Here is a 20,711-nt window from a genome sequence, read left to right as displayed (position 1 = left end):
GGCCTCTCTCATGTACAGTTGAAAACATGTCCGCATTTAGCATGAAGTTAGAAAGCATAGGGCACAGAACTCATCTGTGCAGAAGGCCCCTGTCTCCTCCTGCAGCTCCCAGCACTGCTCTGAGCGGGGGTGTCGCTAAGACCCCAACCCCCCACCACATGACATTGTTGCCCCTCTAAACACTCCATCCAAAGGTATCTGCTGCATCCCCAGTGCCTCCCACCCTCCCCAGCCCTTCCTCTTGTTGTTGTGACACTAGCCACTGGTCACTAACAAGTCCAACCTCCGTGGCCACTGTGCTACTTTCTGTCTGTGAATGTGGGCAGTCTGTGGCCACATCTTCAAATCTGTTTGCAGCTCTTCTAACACATACCCAACGGTAGAACTACTGGGCCTCGGGCTGTTAATGTGTGGCTTCTGAGGAGACTCCATGTTAGCTTCCACCTGCTCGTTTTAAGAGTGTAGAACCTGCTTGGTGGCACAGCTGTCTGCCCTGAGTCCTCACACTCTGTTCTCACACTGCAGAAAGCCCCATGGTGAGGCTGGGCAACCGGAGGACTGCACCACAGACGCCACAACCAGAACCCAGGGCTGAGAGAGAAACCTCATTCAGCAGACAGAGGAGACACCCCGACGAGCCCGGCCAGTTTGCTGTTGCCCTGGTCATAATTTACCGGACTCTGGGTCAGCTGCTGCCTGAACACTACGACCCCGACCACCGCAGCCTCCGGTGAGACCTGGGTGTGGGGACCTTGAGGGGACCCATTTCCCCAACACCCTGAGTCAAAGTTCTATTCACTCACTGTCACTCACAATAACATTACGAAGTGACCCTGGCCTGCAATGATCTCCAGAGAGAGGTTTTGTGTCTGCCATGGCGCTGTGCCCTGGGATGGTGCATGCCCTTTGCTTCAGTTTATGCCCATATGTTCTTTTGTTTGTACCAACGTGTACCTCTGGGGGCTCTATCCTGTCCCCCCATACCACACCCAGAGGCTGTCAGAGGTTATACCTATAGGTTCATCTGCCCTCTGCTGGCCCAGTATCAAGAGCCACTCAGCCAGTGTGCTGGACGGCGCATGTTGCCCCTGAACAGAAGGCTGCACACAAGCCTTCTCAGCTACTGTAGTTTGTGGGTGCTTCCTTGTTCCCCAGTCCTTGTTTTTGCATCACGCTTTGAGATGGGTGACTGGGTTCCGGTCTGTGGTCACTTAACCCGATTCCCTATGTGGGCCATGTTACTGCTCCCAGTGTCACCACCAGATATAATGGCCTCTGACATCTTTTTTTTTTAAATATTTATTTATTATGTATACAATATTCTGTCTGTGTGTATGCCTGAAGGCCAGAAGAGGGCACCAGACCCCATTACAGATGGTTGTGAGCCACCATGTGATTGCTGGGAATTGAACTCAGGACCTTTGGAAGAGCAGGCAATGCTCTTAACCACTGAGCCGCCTCTGACATCTTACAGTGACATGCCTGCTCCTTAAAGTTTCTAAAGCCTCCTTCCCCGGGAGGTGATAAGTCTCCCTGTACATTTTTTTGCTTGTTTGTTTTTGCTTTTTGCTTGTTTTTTTTGGGGGGGGGAAGGGTTTTTTTTTTTAAATATTTTTTTATGGTTTATTTAATATGCATTGGTGAGAAGGTGTCAGATCCCCTGCAACTGGATCTTCAGACATTTGGGAGCTGCCATGTGGGTGCTGGGAATTGAACCCAGGTCCTTTGGAAGAGCAGTCAGTGCTCTTAACCACTCTAGCCCGAGGGTTTCTCTGTGTAACCAAATCACTCTGGCTGTCCTGGAACTTGCTTCATAGACCAGGCTGGCCTCGAACTAAGAGAGAGCTCTGCCTGAGTCTGCCTCCTGAGTACTGTGATTAAAGGCATGTGCGACCCGCACCTGGCTCCTTTCCCTGTACTCTTGAGAATACCGGAAGTGAGGCCCAGACCCTCCTGAGGGCAGTGCCATGTGATCTGTGTCCATGACCTGTGTGTCGGCTGCTCATCTGACCATGTCCTCATAGTGTCCGGATGCAGGTTCTCACACACAGAATGTGAATTAATCATGTTTATCCCTGCAATCATCCCTCTCTGCTACAGATTGCCTAACCGGCCCATCATCAACACCCCAGTAGTCAGTGCTGTGGTGTACAGTGAGGGGACCCCACTCCCCAGCTCTCTGCAGAGGCCCGTCTTGGTGGAGTTTGCCTTGTTGGAGACTGAGGAGCGAAGCAAGCCTGTCTGTGTATTCTGGAACCACTCCCTTGAGTAAGTGGGACCCCAAGAGCCTGAAAGAACCTCTTCTGTGAGAGTCCTGTTTGTATGAGAGGGCCTGGCTGAGGTCAGAAGGCTCAGATGGCAGAATGAAGGCTGTTTTCCCCTTCCAGAGCTGAACAAAATAGGAGGCTTCCCCCATTTTGCCTTTAGAAGTGTCAGTGTGTGCCCAGATGCACACACACACACACATACACACACACGCACACATGCATGTGTGCATAAGTCTGTGTGCACATTGAAGAATTATTTATATTCTTGTGGAAAAATATAGTCCTATACACACATCACGAGAACATGCACAAAAATGTGCACACATAATATAGACATGATCCACATGCAATAATACATAGATACATACATGCATACATATGCAGGAATACATAGGGCATGTACACAGGTAGATACAATACTCACAGAGAAACAGGCATGCATACACAAGGCTCCCTCGAGGAGGCCGTGGCAGAGATGGGCTGATCACCTATAGAACACCTGCGATATGGAGTCCGCACAAGCACCCATTTCTCTGCCAGGAAGGCCACTTGCAGGAGGATATGGGACTCAGAGATGAACACATGCAGAAAGTGGCAGTGGTGGTCCCAGGCTGTCCCCCATAGCAGGGTGTGTTTGACTTGTTTCTGGAGCCATCAGAGATAACTCAAAGAATGACCAGATTCACAATGTGCCACATAGGGGTGCACCTACAATCAAGGAAGCAGGGAGGTTGACTTAAAAAGATGTAAGATGCTATTGCCCTGTTCCTGTGTGACATTGGATTCCAAGGCCAGTGACCTGTCTGTGGCTGAAGTCAATGGGGTCATTACCTTTGTCTTTTTAGCTGCAGGAGTCATGGGAGATGCCAGGCCTTCACCTCCTTGCCCAACTCTTTGGTCTCATTTTGGTCGCCCTTACATAGGGGGGCACAGGGTGGAACAAGAAAGTGCTGGAATAGTCCCCGTCACCAGGCTTGGCACATGGTCTGAAGTGAAAAGTGTCCTGCTCTTCCTCATCACAGGGAGCCTGGGATTCAGGGGATCAGAACCTCAGCCCTCTCTGCATGCCTAAAGCTGGGCCCGGGTGCACATCTGGAAGCTCCTCCCACAGGGACATTTCCCATGTCATGGTCCCCCAGGATTGAAAGGGGAGCTACCACATGAGTCTATGCTGGGCGCCCAGGCACATGCTCGGGCAGGAGCATTCATCTTCTCTGGCCCGGTACTTTCCAGTTTACAAGTGAGCTCATTTAGTCCGGGGCCTAATAGATCTTTGGCTCACAAAGGAGAGTGAAGGGAAGCGTTGGTGTCTGGTGTGTGGGCCCCACGGCCGCCAGGCACGGCTGGCTGTCCCTGGCTATTTGTTTGAATAATGGCAATTAGCAGTGGCTCTAGTGATCTGCCCCCTGCTTTGTGTTGCTGCCATGATCCCCCAAACTGAGCACCCCTGGCAAAGCGCGTCGACCGTCACACCCCATTTTACAGATGAGTAAACTGAGGATCAGAGGGATTATAGGACTTTCCCAGAGCCACAGAAGGCAGGGCCCTCGTAACAACTTGTTATTTGGGGCTTTCCATCAGTGAAACAGCAGCGCTAATTGGACCCTGGCTTCCAGGCGGCTCCTGTAAAACATTGCGCAAGGGGAACATGAAAGCGGACAATGGAGAGATGCTTATGGCTGAGGCCATTGAGGCTCCCAGTATGGCTGGTGAACAGAGTGGCTGTCTCGGCCTTGGCTGCCGCCTCTGGCCACAGGCTCTGCTGTCTTTGGAGTTTTCTGTATCTGGCGCATAACCTTTGAACTTGAGAGGCGCTCATAAGAGCCGAGACCAGCTACGAAAAGGAAAGGAAAGCTTTTACCCAGCGGCAGGCTCTTGTGAGGGCCGTTTCCTTGGTGACAGTGGCCATGGCCCTTGTCTTCAGTGTGGTGAGGAAGGGGAAAGGTTCAGGCTAGGAGCGGACAGCGAGGCTGTGACACTCGGCACCCACGGGTGGCTGCTCTCTGCACTTGGCCGTTCCTTCCCAGCCAGATCCAGTGATGTCAGGATGACCTCTGAGACCCTGCGGCTGGGTGATAGCCCCCGGGCTATCTCAGTGGTAGATGGGTCAGGCTCACCCCTTTCTCTCTTCTCCACAGCATTGGTGGAACTGGAGGGTGGTCAGCCAAGGGCTGTGAGCTGCTGTCAAGGAACCGGACCCACATCACCTGCCAGTGTAGCCACTCGACCAGCTGCGCCGTGCTCATGGACATTTCGAGGCGTGAGGTGGGCAGTTTACCGCTATTCACCCCCCTGGTGAGCCTGGGGACTAAGCCCCATGGCAACTGGAATCCTAGTCCCCAACCCGTCCTCCCAAGGCCCCCATATTCCTTGTGTGTAGAGAAAACCAAATGTGCCCATTGAAAGCTGTGTTCTACCAACCGTTTGAAGAGGTGATGAGAAGACCTTGAAGCAGTTTTAGGGACCAGTAAGATGGCTCAGTAGATAAAGATGCCTGATAACCTGAGCTCCACCCCAGGGCCCCACATTGTGGAAGGAGAGAACCAGCTCCTGCCAATTGACCTCTGACCTCCACCTATGCATGTGGCGTGCATGTGTGCACATGCACACATATACAAACATACAAAAATAAATGTAATTTTTTTAAAGGGAAGGTTAGAACTGGACATGGCCTCCAAGCCCTACACCTAGGAGGCTAAGCAGAGGATCTTTACAAGGTCAAGGTCAATGAGCTACAGAGTGTAACCCTGTCTAAACAAACAAGTAAACAAAACATTTCAAAGAGGCCAGGTTTTAACTGTAAAGGTGTAGATGGTGTCTTAGGGTTTCTCTTGCTGTGATGAATGAAAGACCATAGCCAAATGAACTTGGGGAGGAAAGGGTTTTTTGAAACACCATAGCCAAATGAACTTGGGGAGGAAAGGGTTTTTTGAAACACCATAGCCAAATGAACTTGGGGAGGCTTCTACTTCCACATCACGGTCCATTATCACAGGAAGTCAGGACAAGAACTCAAGACAGGAACCTGGAGGCAGGAGCTGAAGCAGAGACCACAGAGGATTGTTGCTTACTGGCTTGCTCAGCCTGCTTTCTTATAGAACCCAGGACCACCAGCCCAAGGGTAGCACCACCCACAGTGAGCTGGGCCTTTTCCCATAAATTACTCATCAAGAAAATGCCCCCACAGACTTGCCTATTGGCCAATCATATAGAGGCATTTACTGAATTATGATTGTCTCTTCCCAGATCTGTCTAAATTTTTGTCAGGGTGGCTAAAATCAACTAGCACAAGTTAACCCCAGGCTCAGAAGTTTCATAGAATGTTACCATCTCCCAGGGCAGGGTCCCCCAGCCAAGCTGCTTCTACCTCCACTTTGAATGTCTCTCAGGCCACACAGTGCCCCCAAGGACAGAGGTGTGAGGAGAGGAAGCCAATGACAGGGAGATGATACCTCTGGTATCTTAAGCAGGTTGAGACTGTGAGCTGGCCATTGTGGTGTGATTGATGCCTGGGGTATAGACTCTGAGCAGCCATGGCACACAGCTGTCACCGCCATCTGGAAGGTATTGGATAACCTGTACCCAAAATACCCAAACCACCAGGACTCTATAGTCACACTAAGCGTGTGCCTGGAGACTCACAGTGGTCAATCTCATGTATATTTTACCTGGAGTTTTAAAAGCAAACCACGTTAGTCACCCTTGGTAGCAAGGGGCTGTGTGGCGAGGGTGAGAAGGACGCGCCAGCTGCGGGATTCAGGTGATGACTGTCTAGGCTCCAAGTGACCAGAGCTGAAATTCCAGCCTGTCAAGTCAGGACACCGAGGGGCTTAGACCCTCACAGCTTCATTCATCGGTGCCTACCTTGTACCCACGCTCCTTGTGGGTTCCGTCTGAGGACCACATGAAATGAGGCCGCCGTGGATAGGTGAAGAGCCCCTCCCATGTATTAAACAGCGGCGAATGGGGCTGGGTCACAAGTTACCCAGTCTCCTTGTTAAGTGTCTGCAGTGACTGCTGGCTGAGCGGGGGAAGGGGAGGCAATGCAACTGGAGACACGTGGGGTTTGCGTAAACGGAGTCCCTTTGGCGTGTCTCCATCTCAGTATTTGGATCGACTGTTTCAGTCACTCCTGACAGCGGGATTTATGTAGGAAGTTTTTTTTTTTTTTTAACAAAAATGTTTTTTGAGAAAGGGGTCTCATTATGTAGACCAGATTAGCCTTGAATTTAGAAATCTATCTGCCTCTCGATGACTGAGATTAAATGTGTACGCCACACTGACTAAAATATATAACACATGGGCTGGTAGCATTAGTACATCCCTCTGCTGGGCAGCTGTTGCCAACCGTTCATCCATCCCCAGAGTTTGCTCATTATCCCAAACTTGTCCTCTGGTCCCCTGCCAGCCTTTGATATCTGATGCCCATCACAATATTTTGTCTGTGTTGTTCAAACATCCATCAGAGCCCACGCCTCACTTCTCTCTAACCAACCCACCTGCAGCATGGCGAGGTTCTGCCCCTGAAGATCATCACCTATGCCGCCCTGTCCTTGTCCCTGGTGGCCCTCCTGGTGGCCTTTGTCCTGCTCTCCCTTGTCCGGACACTGCGCTCCAACCTGCACAGCATCCACAAGAACCTCATCGGGGCGCTCTTCTTCTCCCAGCTCATATTCCTGGTCGGGATCAACCAGACCGAGAACCCGGTGAGACCACTCCCCCGGGCCTGCCACAGGCTTCCCTAAGTGATGTTACTCGGGCATGTTGTCACCTGAGTGTGCTGTCAGTCGTCCTGAAGCAGTGGAACGGTCCTACCTGCCTCGTCAGGGCATTGCGTTAGGGAATCTCTGGGGAGACCTCCCTCCAAGGGTGCCCATAGGATCCTCTGAAGACCACATACACAGTGAGTCTCCTCTTGATATAGGCATTAGTGATTTCATAGGTGCTGTTCTGGTTCTGTTTCTTGCTGTGAAAAAAAAAAAGCAGCTAAAGGGAGATGGGGTTTAGTTTATTTGGTTCATGATTCCAGGTCATAGTCAGCCACTGTGAGGAAGCCAAGGCAGGAACTCAAGGCTGCTAGTCACTTCACATCCAAGGGCAGAGAGAGGATAAATGCAAACATGATTAGTACTCAGTCATATTCTCTACTCTCATATAATTCAAGGCTGCCTGCCTAGAGAATGATGCCACCCAATGTGGGCAAGGTCTTTACCCATCTATTAACAGTCAAGATAATCCCCCTCGACAAGCCCACAGTTCTACCTGACCTTGACAGTCCCTCATTGAGACTGTTTTCCTAGGTGAGTCTGGCTTGTGTCAAGTTGACAATTAGAATTAGCCATCAAGACACTGTCATGTGTTAAACCCCAGAGTCCTGTGGGCTGCAGTAGCGTTAGTGGTTCGTGGTGCACAGATTCTCCACCCCTCTGTTTTCTCCATGCTCATGATAGCTGAGGAACAGCACATGCAGAGAGCAAGGAAGTGGTTTCTGGGGATGTAAAGGACCAAAGAGGAGAAAGGAACCTGCCGAGAGATAAGGTGGGGAGGAGGAGGAGAGGAGAGGAATATCAGGGAACCGTCAGCTGATATGATTAGATGTTGAGTGTTCGGTAGGTTTATTGAATATTGCATTGGATCCTGGAGAATTGCATGAGCCTCAGGGTGTTGCAGAACCTCACAGAGGTCCTAAATGCTCACTGAGGTCATGCACTCCATGCTCTATGGGTCACCAGGGTAGAGTGATATCCAGACTGGAAGTTGCCAGATGTTAGCGTGCATGCCTCCAGATGTTATCAGGCAGAACCTAAGTGTTATGGAGGAAGGATATGGAAAGCAGTGAGAATTCTTACCTGAACCTACACAGTTAGATCTGGAGCCAGCAAGCTCCCAGTGTTCATCAGCAAGACCTGTCCAGGCACAACTACCTGGCACATACTCGTCTCTGACACAAGGGATTGGTAAAATCTGCCACTGATGTAAAGATAGCCCACAGGAGGGACAGTTGTAAGAGGCAAAAAGATTCAGAGTCATGAGGTGTGACCAACAGTGCCAGCCTAGACAAATCCAAGGATCTCTGGTCATGAGGCTGGAAGCAAATGGTTGAACCAGGGACAGGGGCAGCTATGTAATGATCACAAGGGTCTGCACAATGGGACAGTAGATGCCAGATATGCTATGTATCTAGTAAGACTCAAAATAAACCCATAGAAGACACAAGTTTGAGAAAGTTTTCTAGAAATCTTAATGAAAGAAAAATGTCTGACCTTGCAGACCAGGCAAGAGGTAGAGTGGGTACCAAGCCTGATGACCTGAGTTCAATTCCCGGGACCCACATGGTGGAAGGGCAGAGCACACTCCCATCAGATGTCCTTTTACGTCCACATGTGGACCCATGGCACACATGCTCACAGATACGTACAGTCAAAATAAGTAACTGTAATTTAAAAATAATAATTCACAGGGCATCATAAAATCAGAACAAAGACTTGTGCTGGATGTCAGTGTGGTGATTTGATAGAAAATTAGGAAACAACCTTCCTCAAGACCCAGTAATACCACTTTTGGGTATATATCCAAAGGATGCTCAGTCGTGCCACAAGGATCTCAAGGGTCTTGAGGAAGGTTGTTTCCCAATTTTCTGAGAAATCGCCACACTGATATCCAAAGGGGTTGTACCAGCTTGCATTCCCACCAGCAATGCTGGAGTGTTCCCTTTTCCCCACAAACTCTCCAGCATAAGTTGTCATCAGTGTTGAAAATATTTTTCTTAATGCAGAAAAAAATGATGATTTTTTTACACTCTTTCATGATTAGAAAGAAGGCGGCAAGAAAAAAGAAACCTTTGGACAAACTAGAAAAGGGAACTCCTTAATCTAGGATGAGGACCACCACACAAACACATAGCACAGCAGTGGAGGGAACAGTGGTTTTAGCTGTGGGTTTTGTTGTTGTTGGTTTGGTTTGGTTTTGATTTTTCAAGACAGGGTTTCTCTGTGTAACAGTCCTAGCTGTCCTGGAACTAGTTTTTGAAGACCAGGCTACCAGGCTGGCCTCAAACTCCTGGAGATCCTCTTGCCTCTGCCTCTCATGGGATTAAAAGCATGCCAGTTCTTAATGGCGGAGCCTGCCTTACTGCCATCTTTTACTCACTAAGCTGTGGGAGGAGGGACCCAGCAGGGCCATGTGTAGAAAGAATCAAAACTCTTAACAGATGGCATGATTGGCATGGTAGAGTCCACAGAAAATTCTAAAACAACCTACAGATAAAACCTGTGGCCAGTTCAGGGGTTCAGCAGCCTGGGTGTGCAGACAACTGCACTCCTGTGTACTGGCCGTAACACCTAAATGTAAGGAGCAGAGGAGAGGGTTAGTCACGTGAGCGCATCCCTATGAGAGCATATTAAATCTGGCTGTAAACGAATGGAGAGCCGGCTATGGCTGAGCCATACCTGGAGCCATACATGGAGAGAGGCTGGGTAGCTTTTATAGTTCATTGGTGATTGTGGCCTTTGTCCTCTGGGTGATGGGGCCCTGGGAGGGACAGACTGGTATCCAAAGATGATGTCTGAGGAAAAAGGGGAGCAACCCTGAGGAGGTAGCGCAGGTCCACGCTGCTGCTTACAGTGTCCAGCTCTTTGATGGCCTGATGGAAGGCAAAATTGTGGGACACAATGGGGTTGTGACTTTGGGCGGTCCCAGCTCACCAGCTGTGGTTTTCCGTATTTCCACGTGAGAATTTCAAAATATGTGCGGTCCAGCCCACTTGTTGGGAATCTGGGGAGGGAGGGGGATTGCAGGCCAGCCCCACTCCTATGAGAACTGTGTTGAAAGCTGACTTGCAAGGTCCACCCATTAAGCCCCTGGAGCTAAGAGGCAGATGTGTAAGGAAGGATGGTCTTGACAAATGGAGTCACCCACCGGGCCACTCCAGTGGAGGCAGTAGAGTTGGAATAAGTTCTTGGCCCTTGGTGCCACCTCCCTGTAGACCCCAAGGAAGCCTCTGCTATGGAGACTTTTAACTACCCAAGGTGAGGGATCTGACTCTCCCAGTCTAAGTGTGCTGCCTGCCCTAGACTTGCTACAGAACACTGTGTGTGTGCGTGTGTGGTGTGTGTGTGTGTGTGTGTGTGTTGTTTCACACCTGTGGCTAAACAGTGACGGACAGCCTAGAGTGTCACAAGCTCAGCAGATCTTCACTTGTGTGTGCAGTGAGTGACCCCGACTTTGAGGCGTGACCCTGACCAAGACACCATCACCCTTGCAGCAGGCTCTGGCATAAAGTGGTGCCCTGTGTGGCACTGTGGCTGCAGCCAGCTGTTCCTTCAGCCTCACCCTGGTCTCCCCAGGGTGCTATAGCTGTGTCCGCTTCCACATGGACTTGACTAGGGTCCCGGGGATACTGACCCAAAAGATGTGTCAGATGAGGTCATGTCTACACAGGGCACGTCCTCCTGCGCATGTCACAGCATCCCTGGGCTGCGAGACAGCAATGTGAGGCATGCGCAGTGTGACTAGTTGTTGGGCTATACCGTTAGAGAAGGGTGAAGAGGGAAGGATGCACACTTAGTGCAGATGTGACTCTTTTTACCCTAAATGTTTAGCATCCTTGGATGCGGAGCCCTTGAGAATAAAAATGTACATTCAACCTACCATGATTCGGGAATGCCTCCTACCCTCTACCTGGTGGCTGGTGGGGAGCTGGGCCAGGGAAGGGGCTGTGTGAGACCACCCAGTGCCACCCACCGGCAGGTGTCTAGGAAAGATGCAGGAATAGGTTCATTCCATAAAACAATCCATCAGTAGCCATCTTCTGTGTGCAGGCTGTATCATGCCCTGAGGTGCCATGGCAACCAGCCAGAGCTCTGTGCTTCAACACAAGCCTGGTAGTCAAGGCCCAGAACAGAGACCAGGGCAGGAAGGGGGAGGGGATTGGGGTAGTTTTTAAGGGCTCTGGGGTGGAGGATGAGTGGGTGGCAGCTAAACACAGTTACCCAGGGCACAAAGCACTGAGCCCAGGCATCAAGACTTTGATCTCCAAGCCAGGCTCTGGGATAGAAGGGGAAAGAAGGCTGCCAAGCTGGAGTTCCCCAGCAAACACGGAGACCTTCCTAAGTGGCCAGAGCCCTCAGGAGAAAGGCCAGGCCCTGCTACCTCCTAGGGAAGGTTTGTAGGCTGTCCTTGACCTGGTCCTACTGATGAACTTGGTGGCTTTCCTGCAGGGCCACAGAAACACAGGGTTGGATCAAGAATAAGGACCAAACCTCCCTGCCACTTCCTGAGCCAGACAGCAGCCCTCACAGGCATGGACATGGGAGGGCTACCCTCCTCCACATTCATAGCTTGGGTGAAGGCTCAGTAAGCTGAGATTCATTTAGGGTCCCATAGGTGCGCTTCTCCAAAGTCTGGATAGAGGAAAGTGCAGTCAATGGCTGCAGGCCACCTCCCTGCAACTAAGTACGGTGTGTGGAGCATTGTGAGGTCACCGATCACGTCTGACTCAGTGCCTGCATGGAATGAGAGCTTTCCATGCACCAGTGAGCACAGACCAGGCAGATGCATTCTGGGAGGAAGGTGTGCAGTGGCAGGAGCTTGGCATCGTGCCTGGGTTTTTATCTAAACTCACAGTCCTATCTCTGGGCGAGGCTGTTTATCTCCCAGAAGCCTGACAGGCTGAAATGATTTAGTGTGTGTTTGTTCTGTTCTGGAAAAGCAAGTATGTTTAGTGTAGACGTGTGAACACACAACCCCGCCAGGTCCTACTGTCAATTTCTAGCTCTTTTTTCAAACGATGCTTTTTGTTTGGTTGGTTTTGGTGGGTTTTTTTCTTTAAGGGTTTACTTTTGCACTATTTAAAGCAACAGCTAGCCAACTTTCTCTCCCTCTTCCTCCAACTGAACCTGCTGCACTTCCCACTCTGGAAATGGCTATAGTGTGGGTTAATCCAGCTCAGACTTGCCCCTCGAGGATGGCATTCTGATGCCAACAGAGGGCGTGGCCCAGCTGTAGCACAGTTTTGTCTTCTTTGCATGGGCACGGAGGGCTACCCTCCTCCACATGCGTAGCCTGGGTGAAGGCTCAGTAAGCTGAGATTCATTTGGGGTCCTATAGTGTGACAAGTATTTACGTTCACATAAGTTTCTTGTACTGTCTGGAGGAAATTTCTCGAGGGCACCCAGCCCTTGGAGGTTGTCCTGGCAACAGATGGTTCTGTCATGGTACCCTTCTGTCTGTGCTCTGAGGACCTTTCTCAGACGGGAGTGACCTGGCATTTGAACACAGGTACGCCTACTAAGAGGTTGAGCGGTGGCTCTGCTCCCAGCTGTGTGGCTCCCCAGAGACCCGGCTGCTCATCAAGGGCAGAGCATAGGACTGTACCTGTGGGCTCCATCTGGGAGCGTGGTCAGCAGTAGGCTTTGATAAGGATGTGGCCAGCTATGAGGAGAGATGGTGCTTGTGACCAGGGTGGAATCTGGCTGTGAGTCTGGCTCAGCTGGGGGAGGGTCAGTTGTGGCTGTGGTTAGGGGTGTGGCTCGAGGTAGGGCTAGCTTGTTCAAGGGGCCAACTTGAATAGGGCTAGATTTCTCCCCTCCCCACTTACTGCCTCATTTTCTACCCTGGCTGCCTTAACTTCCTGTTGGGACCCTGCTGTCACCTTCCAGCTGGCTGGCCTGGAAGTCCCATCTAGTGCAGGTCCCCTGGAAGGCCCGTGAACAGCTGCCCTGGGCAACATCTTCAAGTCCCATTGTGGAACACCTGAGGTTGGGTTTACACCAATAGCCTTCTGGGCTAAACTCTGGGAGCTCAGCATCCCTTGTCCCTCCTCCCCCTATCTTCTTCCTGGTACTGCTGGGTCTTCTGTAAGAGGAGCAGCCTTCCGCAGCTGACTCACCAGCCAAAGAGAGGCATGCCATCTTCAGCCTACACGCTGAGTTCTCATTTGTAGCACCCAGCCTTCGACTTGCCATATCACCCTGGACAGAGAGGACCCTGGAGGAAGTGGCCGCCAGCCCCCAGCTGTACCCACTGGCTGTAGGAGCCATGTGGTGCCAGTTCTGGGAACACAGGCCGAAGTCCCAGCCTGGGAGCTTTTAGCCTTAGTAGGTGCAACTCTATAGTGTGTTTATAAAACCTGAAGTCAGTATTTAAAGATTAGAATCGGCTCGCAAAAAAATACATTAGTTCCAGAGTCTCAGAAAGACTAGTGCTTGTTTCTTGTTCCTGAAGTACACCCACACTCTTGGTAGTGACCCCAAGCTGAAGAGGGATCACTCTCCACTGGGAGAGATGCAGTGACTGTCACACTCAGCCTCTCCTGCCGAATCACACATGGGGAGAGGAGTTTTGCTGCCCTTTGGAGACACTGGAGACCCTGCCACTGCAGAACAGCCTGATTTGGTCACTCTTGATGAGGAGGGGTCACTCCTAGACTTGGACCCCTTTCTGCAGTTTCGTAGGGTGCTTCCCAGCCTTCTCCCCGCCTCAGCAGTCCCGGGGCCTTGGAGCCACCTGCTGAGCCTGCTCTCCTCCACCCACCCAGTTTCTCTGCACAGTCGTCGCCATCCTCCTGCATTATGCCTCCATGAGCACCTTTGCCTGGACCCTGGTGGAGAACTTGCATGTCTACCGCATGCTGACAGAAGTACGCAACATCGACACGGGGCCCATGAGGTTCTACCACGTGGTAGGCTGGGGCATCCCTGCCATCGTCACAGGTAAGGACACACAGGGCAGCTCTGCCAGGGTGACCTGTGTTAAAATACGGATTTTCACAAAGCCATCTGTCCTCATTTCCTCTTGCCCCTCCGCATTTAGCTGTGTACAGAAGAGCGGCTATTCCCAGCCCACGGGGAGATGGGTCTCTCTGGTCAGGTGTGAGCCGCTAGGCCAGGGTATTTGGGGGTTTTGTGTGCAGTACTCAATTGGAAGAGATTCTTTTCCAGTCACAGGATGAGTGGGTGTGGGTGTGAGTGGGTGAAGAGGTGGAAAATATAGATCACCAAGCGGGGAGGCCGGGGCTGCACGGATGGGTGGGCATGACTGTGCCATCAATCAACCTGTGTAACAACTGAATGACTCGGACCCGAGGACTGCTTTATGCACACTTCCTCAGCACGCCTTTTCTTCTTTTTTTCGTTTTCTGAGACAGGGTTTCTCTGTGTAGCTATGGCTGTCCTGGAACTTGTTCTGTAGACCAGGCTAGCCTTGAACTCAAGCTCTGCCGAGCTCTGCTGAGCTCTGCCTCCCAAGTCCTGGGATTAAAGGCATGTTCCATCATGCCTGGCCTACATTTTTCAATAACTATAGAAAGCCTCCTGTTGAGGAAGAGCCACACTTCCATTACCAACAAGAGGGCATGAACACCCTTGGCAGACCCTGGTGGGCATTCCAGGGATCTGGACACCATCTTCCAAGGGCTCTGGACACCATCTTCCAAGGGCTCTAGGGTTCTAATGCAATTTCAAGGGACCCTGAGTGAGTTTCATACCTCAGACTGGGTGGTAGAGGACGAGTGACAGGTGCCTCTTATTGCTTGGCAGAAGTGTCTCCTCTTCCAAGGTCAGCTGTCATTATGAGAATAACTGACTGAGGAATACCTAGAAAATGGTGTTTCTTCCTCAGTGAAGAAGCCATCTTGAGGTGTCAGTGGGAGGCCTCCCCAAGGGCCTGCTGAGTTCTGAATTGGAAATGTCATTGCTTCCTGAGGGCTTTACTATCTATAGCCAGGCAGGTCACAGTTCCAGCTTACTTTTCAAAGTTTATTTTTAAAAACGTATCTTTTAGAAGATGGTAAGATTATGCCCGAGGGCCCTCAGGCAGATGAAGTTATTAGCCAAAGGCAGTGGCCACAGGGAGTAGCCAGCCCCTGACTTAGGTTAAGGAGCTTGGACACATTTCCCTCTGGCTCCTTGATCTCTGATGAGGGTGGTTTGGGGGTCTCGGGGGCCTTCAGTTCTCCTCCCAGGCAGGGGGTTGACCAGCCAGGACTGTGGCCCTCATTCTTTTCTCTCCAATACACACAGGACTGGCTGTTGGCTTGGACCCTCAGGGCTACGGGAACCCTGACTTCTGCTGGCTGTCCCTTCAGGACAGCCTTATCTGGAGCTTCGCTGGGCCTGTAGGAATGGTTATAATCGTGAGTGTTATGGGCTCCACTCAGAATACAGGAGCTCAGGTGTCCAGGGTGGGCTGGCTGTGATCAGCAGTTCCTCAGGGTGGCAGGGGTTGGTGGGAAGGATGTACCTCAGAGTAACAGGGCTGCTCTGGAACCCCATCTTTAGGCCCCCAGGTTCTGGGGCTTATTTCACGCCCACTGGAAGATGTTCATGCACAAGCAGCCTAGAGTGACAGGCTGAGGCCTGGCCATAGCATAGCCTGGCTTAACTGGGGCCAAGGCCTCTCGACCTACCACACCTCCAGATATGGATGCAAATATGCATTTGGGTGGTGAGGATCACCTTGGAGACAGCAGAAGAGCCCACTACCTGAAGCTGCTTCTTGTCTCCTAGATCAACACAGTCATCTTCGTCCTGTCTGCCAAGGTTGCCTGCCAGAGAAAGCGCCATTATTATGAGAGAAAGGGGGTTGTGTAAGTTGCGGCTGGATCCGGCTTGTGGGTGGGACATAACACTAAGCCAGCCCTACCAGGCCATTCAGCTGGGCCCTGAGAACCCCCAAAGATAGAGAGTACATGTTGGGCCAAGCCCCACAGGAAAGTGCCCATCATCCATCTACCTGGGGAGTCAGCCAGAGGGTGAGGGTAAGCACTGGACCTCCAAGGAGTACAGCTGACATGCATGTGGGAGACGCGGTGGTGATTAGCCCTGTGGGTTCAGGCCCTGAGACAGGCTAGGCTGTAGGAACCGGAGGAAGAGAAGAGGGACATGGGTAGGAGAGGGTCCTTATAACATGAGGTCCTGCTTGTTGGGGTTTCTGTCCTGCCCAGTTCCCACAGCCGATAAGCCCCCAAAGAAAATCACACAGAGAGTCTGCATTATTGATAAACTGATTGGCCCATTAGCTTAGGCTTCTTATTAGCTCTTATAGCTTATATTAACCCATTATTAGCCCATTATTATTAAGCAGTGGCTCACTTCGGTGGCTGAGGCTCATACTTCGTTTTTGTTTTATTTGTGTCATCTTCTTATGCCAACACCTCTACCCACATCACCTCTGTCCGCCTGGTCCCTGGTGGAAGCTAGGGTTGGGGTGGGGCTATGGGTGGTGGAAAGATCTGCTCTCAAGACACCCTCTCATAGCTCCCTGCTGAGGACGGCCTTCCTCCTGCTGCTGCTCGTCAGCGCCACCTGGCTGCTGGGACTACTGGCTGTAAATAGCGACACCCTGAGTTTCCACTACCTCTTTGCTGCCTTCAGCTGCTTGCAGGTAGGTGCCGGCTGAGCGAGCATTCACCCGCCAGGGCCACTCTGTGACCTCTGTCCTGGGGGCAGCTGCAGCGAGAAGGGGATGGGGGGAAGCTTCTCAGCGAGAAGGGGATGGTACTTGCACTTGCAGAGGAGGGAGCCTGTGTTCTCCACTTGTCCCAGCCCTGCCTCCAGGCCCCGAGTCTGTCAGGACATTGCCATGGCTTGGGCAAGACAAAGCTTGTGTCCCCCCCCCCCAACCCCACCCTTGTGCAAGCTGGCCCAAATCCTGTTGGTGTTGTCAGGACATAGAGCTAACCCTCTATGTTTCACACTGAGTGCTACCTAGTAAGTTTAGAATAATGTTGGGGGCCCATGATGGCCCAAAAGGCTGTGGACTGTGTTGCCCTGTCCAGGTATCTTAGCTGCTGAGGCTCCCCTGTGAAGAAAGTGGTAGCCCTGCCTGGAGGGGAGGCCTAACGGGCCTTGGGGCATCTCTTGGATCGCATCAGCCAAGCTGCTCTGAACTAGGCTTCCCTCAGCGGACAGCCAGGTACAGCAGCATCAGGACCCTGGGAGTCACACTGACCCGATGCCCATCTCCCTCCAGGGCCTCTTTGTCCTCCTGTTCCACTGCGTGACCCACAGGGAGGTGCGGAAGCACCTGAGGGCAGTGCTGGCTGGGAAGAAGCTGCATCTGGATGACTCAGCCGGCACAAGGGCCACCCTGCTAACGGTAAGAGACCCCTCCAGGCCTGGGAGCAGGCGGCACTGCTTATGGCAGGGTTGGGAGCTGTGAGAACCTACCCGACTACGCTCCATTCCCTAGGCTTCGTATCTTGGAGCCGTCCACACACTACAGGGCAGAACTGTTCTGCAAGTGTCCCTGTCCAACTGTAGCCCCAACTCACAAGGTCCTTGAAAGATAAGTCCAGGACATATATCCATAGGGAGTGAGGTGCTCCCACCGTGTGGGCCAGGCATATTCTCCCCTTTGCCACGAAGCTCCAGTGTGCAGCCCTGCCTCCCCTTCCCCAGTGCTGGCAGGGCCAGTCAGAGTGCCATCATGGGGGCTGCACTCAGAAGCAATACCAACCTCTGGCTTCTACTCACCAATGGCCTCCCACCCTTCCCCCTAGCGATCCCTCAACTGCAACAACACATACAGCGAAGGACCAGACATGCTCCGCACGGCCCTGGGCGAGTCCACAGCCTCTCTGGACAGTACCACCAGGTCAGGCCTCTGTACTCACTATTTTCATGGGGTAAACAACACCCTGGCTGTGATGCCCAGTCTGCCCCCATATGTCGGCAAGGCTGTTGTTGTTTTTTTTTTTTTTTCATCAGTTATTGCTGCTGATAGAGCATAAATGGGATTGTTTAGGGAACCTTCCAGAGCTTCCTGTGGCCTTCCACCGTGTGTGCTCTGTGACACGGACAGCCCACCACTATCACTCAGGGACAGTGCTGAGTCTACCCCACTTCTACCCTGTCTAGGGATGAAGGGGTCCAGAAGCTCAGTGTGTCCTCTGGACCGGCACGTGGTAGCCATGGAGACCCAGATACATCCTTCATCCCTAGGAACTCCAAGAAACCTCATGGTATGGTTTCCCCTGCAGACACACCAGAGTCCCTGGTTCTTTCTTGCCCTTCCTCCCCTTTCTTGACCTTCCATCCCTGAGGTACTGGACTGCATGTACCCTGGAAGAGCATCAGTGGCCTCATGCTCAGCCGGAGTCAGGGCCTGAGCTCCCTACTGCACCCTGCCCCTGCAGGCCCCGACTCTGACTCCGACAGTGAACTGTCCCTGGATGAGCACAGCAGTTCCTACGCCTCTTCACACTCATCAGACAGCGAGGACGATGGTGGGGATGCTGAAGACAAATGGAATCCGGGTGGGGGCCCCGTCCACAGCACCCCAAAAGGTGAGCAGTGGAGACACCATGGGCTATGGGCACACCTCAACTGTGGCTTGCACCCTCTAGGACCTATCCAGCAGAATAAAAGCCACACAGGACAGCTCAGATTGGAACAGAAAAATCAGGAAGTTGCCCACACCATCTGCTGGGCAGAGGCAGGAATCTGGGGGCTTCCACAGACTATCACTGTGGAGAGCTGGACACGACATGCAGTGAGCAGCCAGCATGTGGTGCCCAGTGTTGGGTGCAGCCGTGGGGATCACATACCAGGGTCCCCAACATCAAGATGTGGTCGCAGTGTCTCCATCTTTAGCGTATTGCGACCCTGCTAGTCCAGCGAGCCAGGATGAGGTCAAGGCAACTCTCGAGGTCTAGCAGGCCTGGTGTGACAGGGGTGTAGCTGCAAGTCTAACCCAGTGTCTGTCATTCTTCTCTCAGCAGATGCTCTAGCCAACCATGTCCAAGCTGGCTGGCCCGATGAGAGCCTGGCTGGGAGCGACAGTGAGGAGCTGGATGCGGAGCCCCACCTGAAGGTGGAGACCAAGGTCAGCGTGGAGCTGCACCGGCAGGCACAGGGCAATCACTGTGGCGACCGGCCCGCTGACCTGGAAAGTGGGGTCCTGGCAAAGCCGGTGGCTGTGCTCAGCAGCCAGCCCCAGGAGCAACGGAAAGGTACCTCAGTAGGGCCCTGCTATGTCCCTGGAGCAAAGCCACATGCAGCACACGGGACAGGGGCAGGAGTCCGTCTTTGGGAGGGTCCTATGGAGAATTTGGGTTAGGCAAGTCGGTAAAAACCAGGTTAGGTGCAGTCACTTGCTCGACACCATCCATCCCCAACTGAGCCACTGCTCCTGTGTCTACTTGGACTGACTTGGTGGCCACCTCCCTCCTCCCAGGCATCCTGAAAAACAAAGTCACCTATCCGCCACCGCTACCAGAGCAGCCGCTGAAGTGCCGGCTGCGCGAGAAGCTGGCCGACTGTGAACAAAGCCCCTCGTCCTCCCGCACATCCTCCCTTGGCTCCGGTGATGGCCTCCGTGCTACCGACTGTGTCATCACCATCAAGACTCCAAGGAGGGAGCCAGGCCGTGAACACCTCAATGGGGTGGCCATGAATGTATGCACAGGGAGTGCTCAGGCCCACGGCTCTGACTCGGAGTAAGTAGCCTGGATACCAGGGTGTTGTGAGGGTGGGGCCCACCAGCATTCCCCATCCACGGCCACTAGAGCCCCCAGGCTTCCCTTCACACCTCACTGGGAATGCCTGCCCCTGACTTTGGATTCCATCCAGTTGCCACCGTCACTGACCCTCCACACGCCTGGCAATTCTTCCCACACACAGAGGCAGTAATGAAACTTCAATTTGAACCATCAGGAAACCATGAGGCACAGTCAACCCTACAGACTGCCAGTCAAGCCCTGGGACCTTGAAGCAGGCAGGCCCTTGGCATGAGGGTCCCTGCCTGCAACAGCAGCTGGCTCTACAAGGAATGTTCAGATGGGAAGTTCTTGGCCCTCTCAGGAACTCAGGGCCCATCAGACTCTGTGACAAGTGCCAAAGCCACAGGCATGTCTCAAGAGGGAGACACGGACTTTAGGCTGGCACTGCTCCGTCCTCAGACTGCAGACAGAACCCAAACTATGCTGCTGACCTGGCCACAAGAGGCCTAGACAGAAGCCACAGAGCCCAAGCTAGCCTTGGTGAATTACTATGCCAGGCCCTTCAGCCTGCCAGGGCTCAGATCCTGGACACAGGCCAAGGCCCAGGTCTCCTCACAGTACAAGCCTATAGTCACCAGCCTGTCTCTGCAAAGGTGCCCTGTCTTAAATTGCTGTTTAAAGCTGTAAATACGTATAAATCTGTCCTGGACTTGGAGAAGATGGGAACCTGTGTATATTTTACAATGTCCTGACTTCGCTTACACTGGAGAGCCATGAGATGGCATCTCAATATATTGCCCAAGGAGGCCTACACAGTTGTACTTGCGTCTGGAAGAATCAACACAGCTGGTCCCAGTGCCCAGGCGGGAAGGACAAGGGCGCTGATGTTGATATAGTCATCACAAACTCCGGCAGCTGCTTCCAGCCAGCAAGCAGGGAGTGTGGTGTTCTGCTGGCCTTCAGAGCACACAACTGTGTGTGCTCAGCTCCGTGGATCCAGGATG

At 52.4% G+C, this 20,711-nt stretch overlaps 1 protein-coding gene across 2 annotated transcripts in view; it reads left to right on the top strand.

Annotated features, from left to right (window-relative positions):
- Window positions 1-20,319, top strand: part of Celsr1 (cadherin EGF LAG seven-pass G-type receptor 1) — a 139,303-nt gene extending 118,984 nt beyond the window's left edge. The window contains exons 22-36 of one of the 2 annotated variants that reach the window (XM_038342501.1): window positions 526-730; window positions 2,101-2,268; window positions 4,406-4,532; window positions 6,773-6,973; window positions 13,804-13,978; window positions 15,287-15,399; window positions 15,773-15,852; window positions 16,523-16,649; window positions 17,238-17,363; window positions 17,767-17,861; window positions 18,125-18,228; window positions 18,403-18,552; window positions 18,985-19,218; window positions 19,443-19,704; window positions 19,889-20,319. In XM_038342501.1, coding sequence (XP_038198429.1) covers window positions 526-730; window positions 2,101-2,268; window positions 4,406-4,532; window positions 6,773-6,973; window positions 13,804-13,978; window positions 15,287-15,399; window positions 15,773-15,852; window positions 16,523-16,649; window positions 17,238-17,363; window positions 17,767-17,861; window positions 18,125-18,228; window positions 18,403-18,552; window positions 18,985-19,218; window positions 19,443-19,704; window positions 19,889-19,913 — 2,192 coding nt within the window. In that variant the 3' untranslated portion in view covers window positions 19,914-20,319. The remainder of the gene's footprint in view (window positions 1-525; window positions 731-2,100; window positions 2,269-4,405; window positions 4,533-6,772; window positions 6,974-13,803; window positions 13,979-15,286; window positions 15,400-15,772; window positions 15,853-16,522; window positions 16,650-17,237; window positions 17,364-17,766; window positions 17,862-18,124; window positions 18,229-18,402; window positions 18,553-18,984; window positions 19,219-19,442; window positions 19,705-19,888) is intronic. The other variant, XM_038342500.1, reaches the window with a different exon arrangement.
- Window positions 20,320-20,711: the final 392 nt, after the last annotated feature.

This window comes from Arvicola amphibius, chromosome 9 (genome assembly GCF_903992535.2).
Source record: "Arvicola amphibius chromosome 9, mArvAmp1.2, whole genome shotgun sequence".
Classification (NCBI taxonomy): Eukaryota; Metazoa; Chordata; class Mammalia; order Rodentia; family Cricetidae; genus Arvicola; species Arvicola amphibius.
This window is presented reverse-complemented; position numbering and strand designations above follow the sequence as displayed.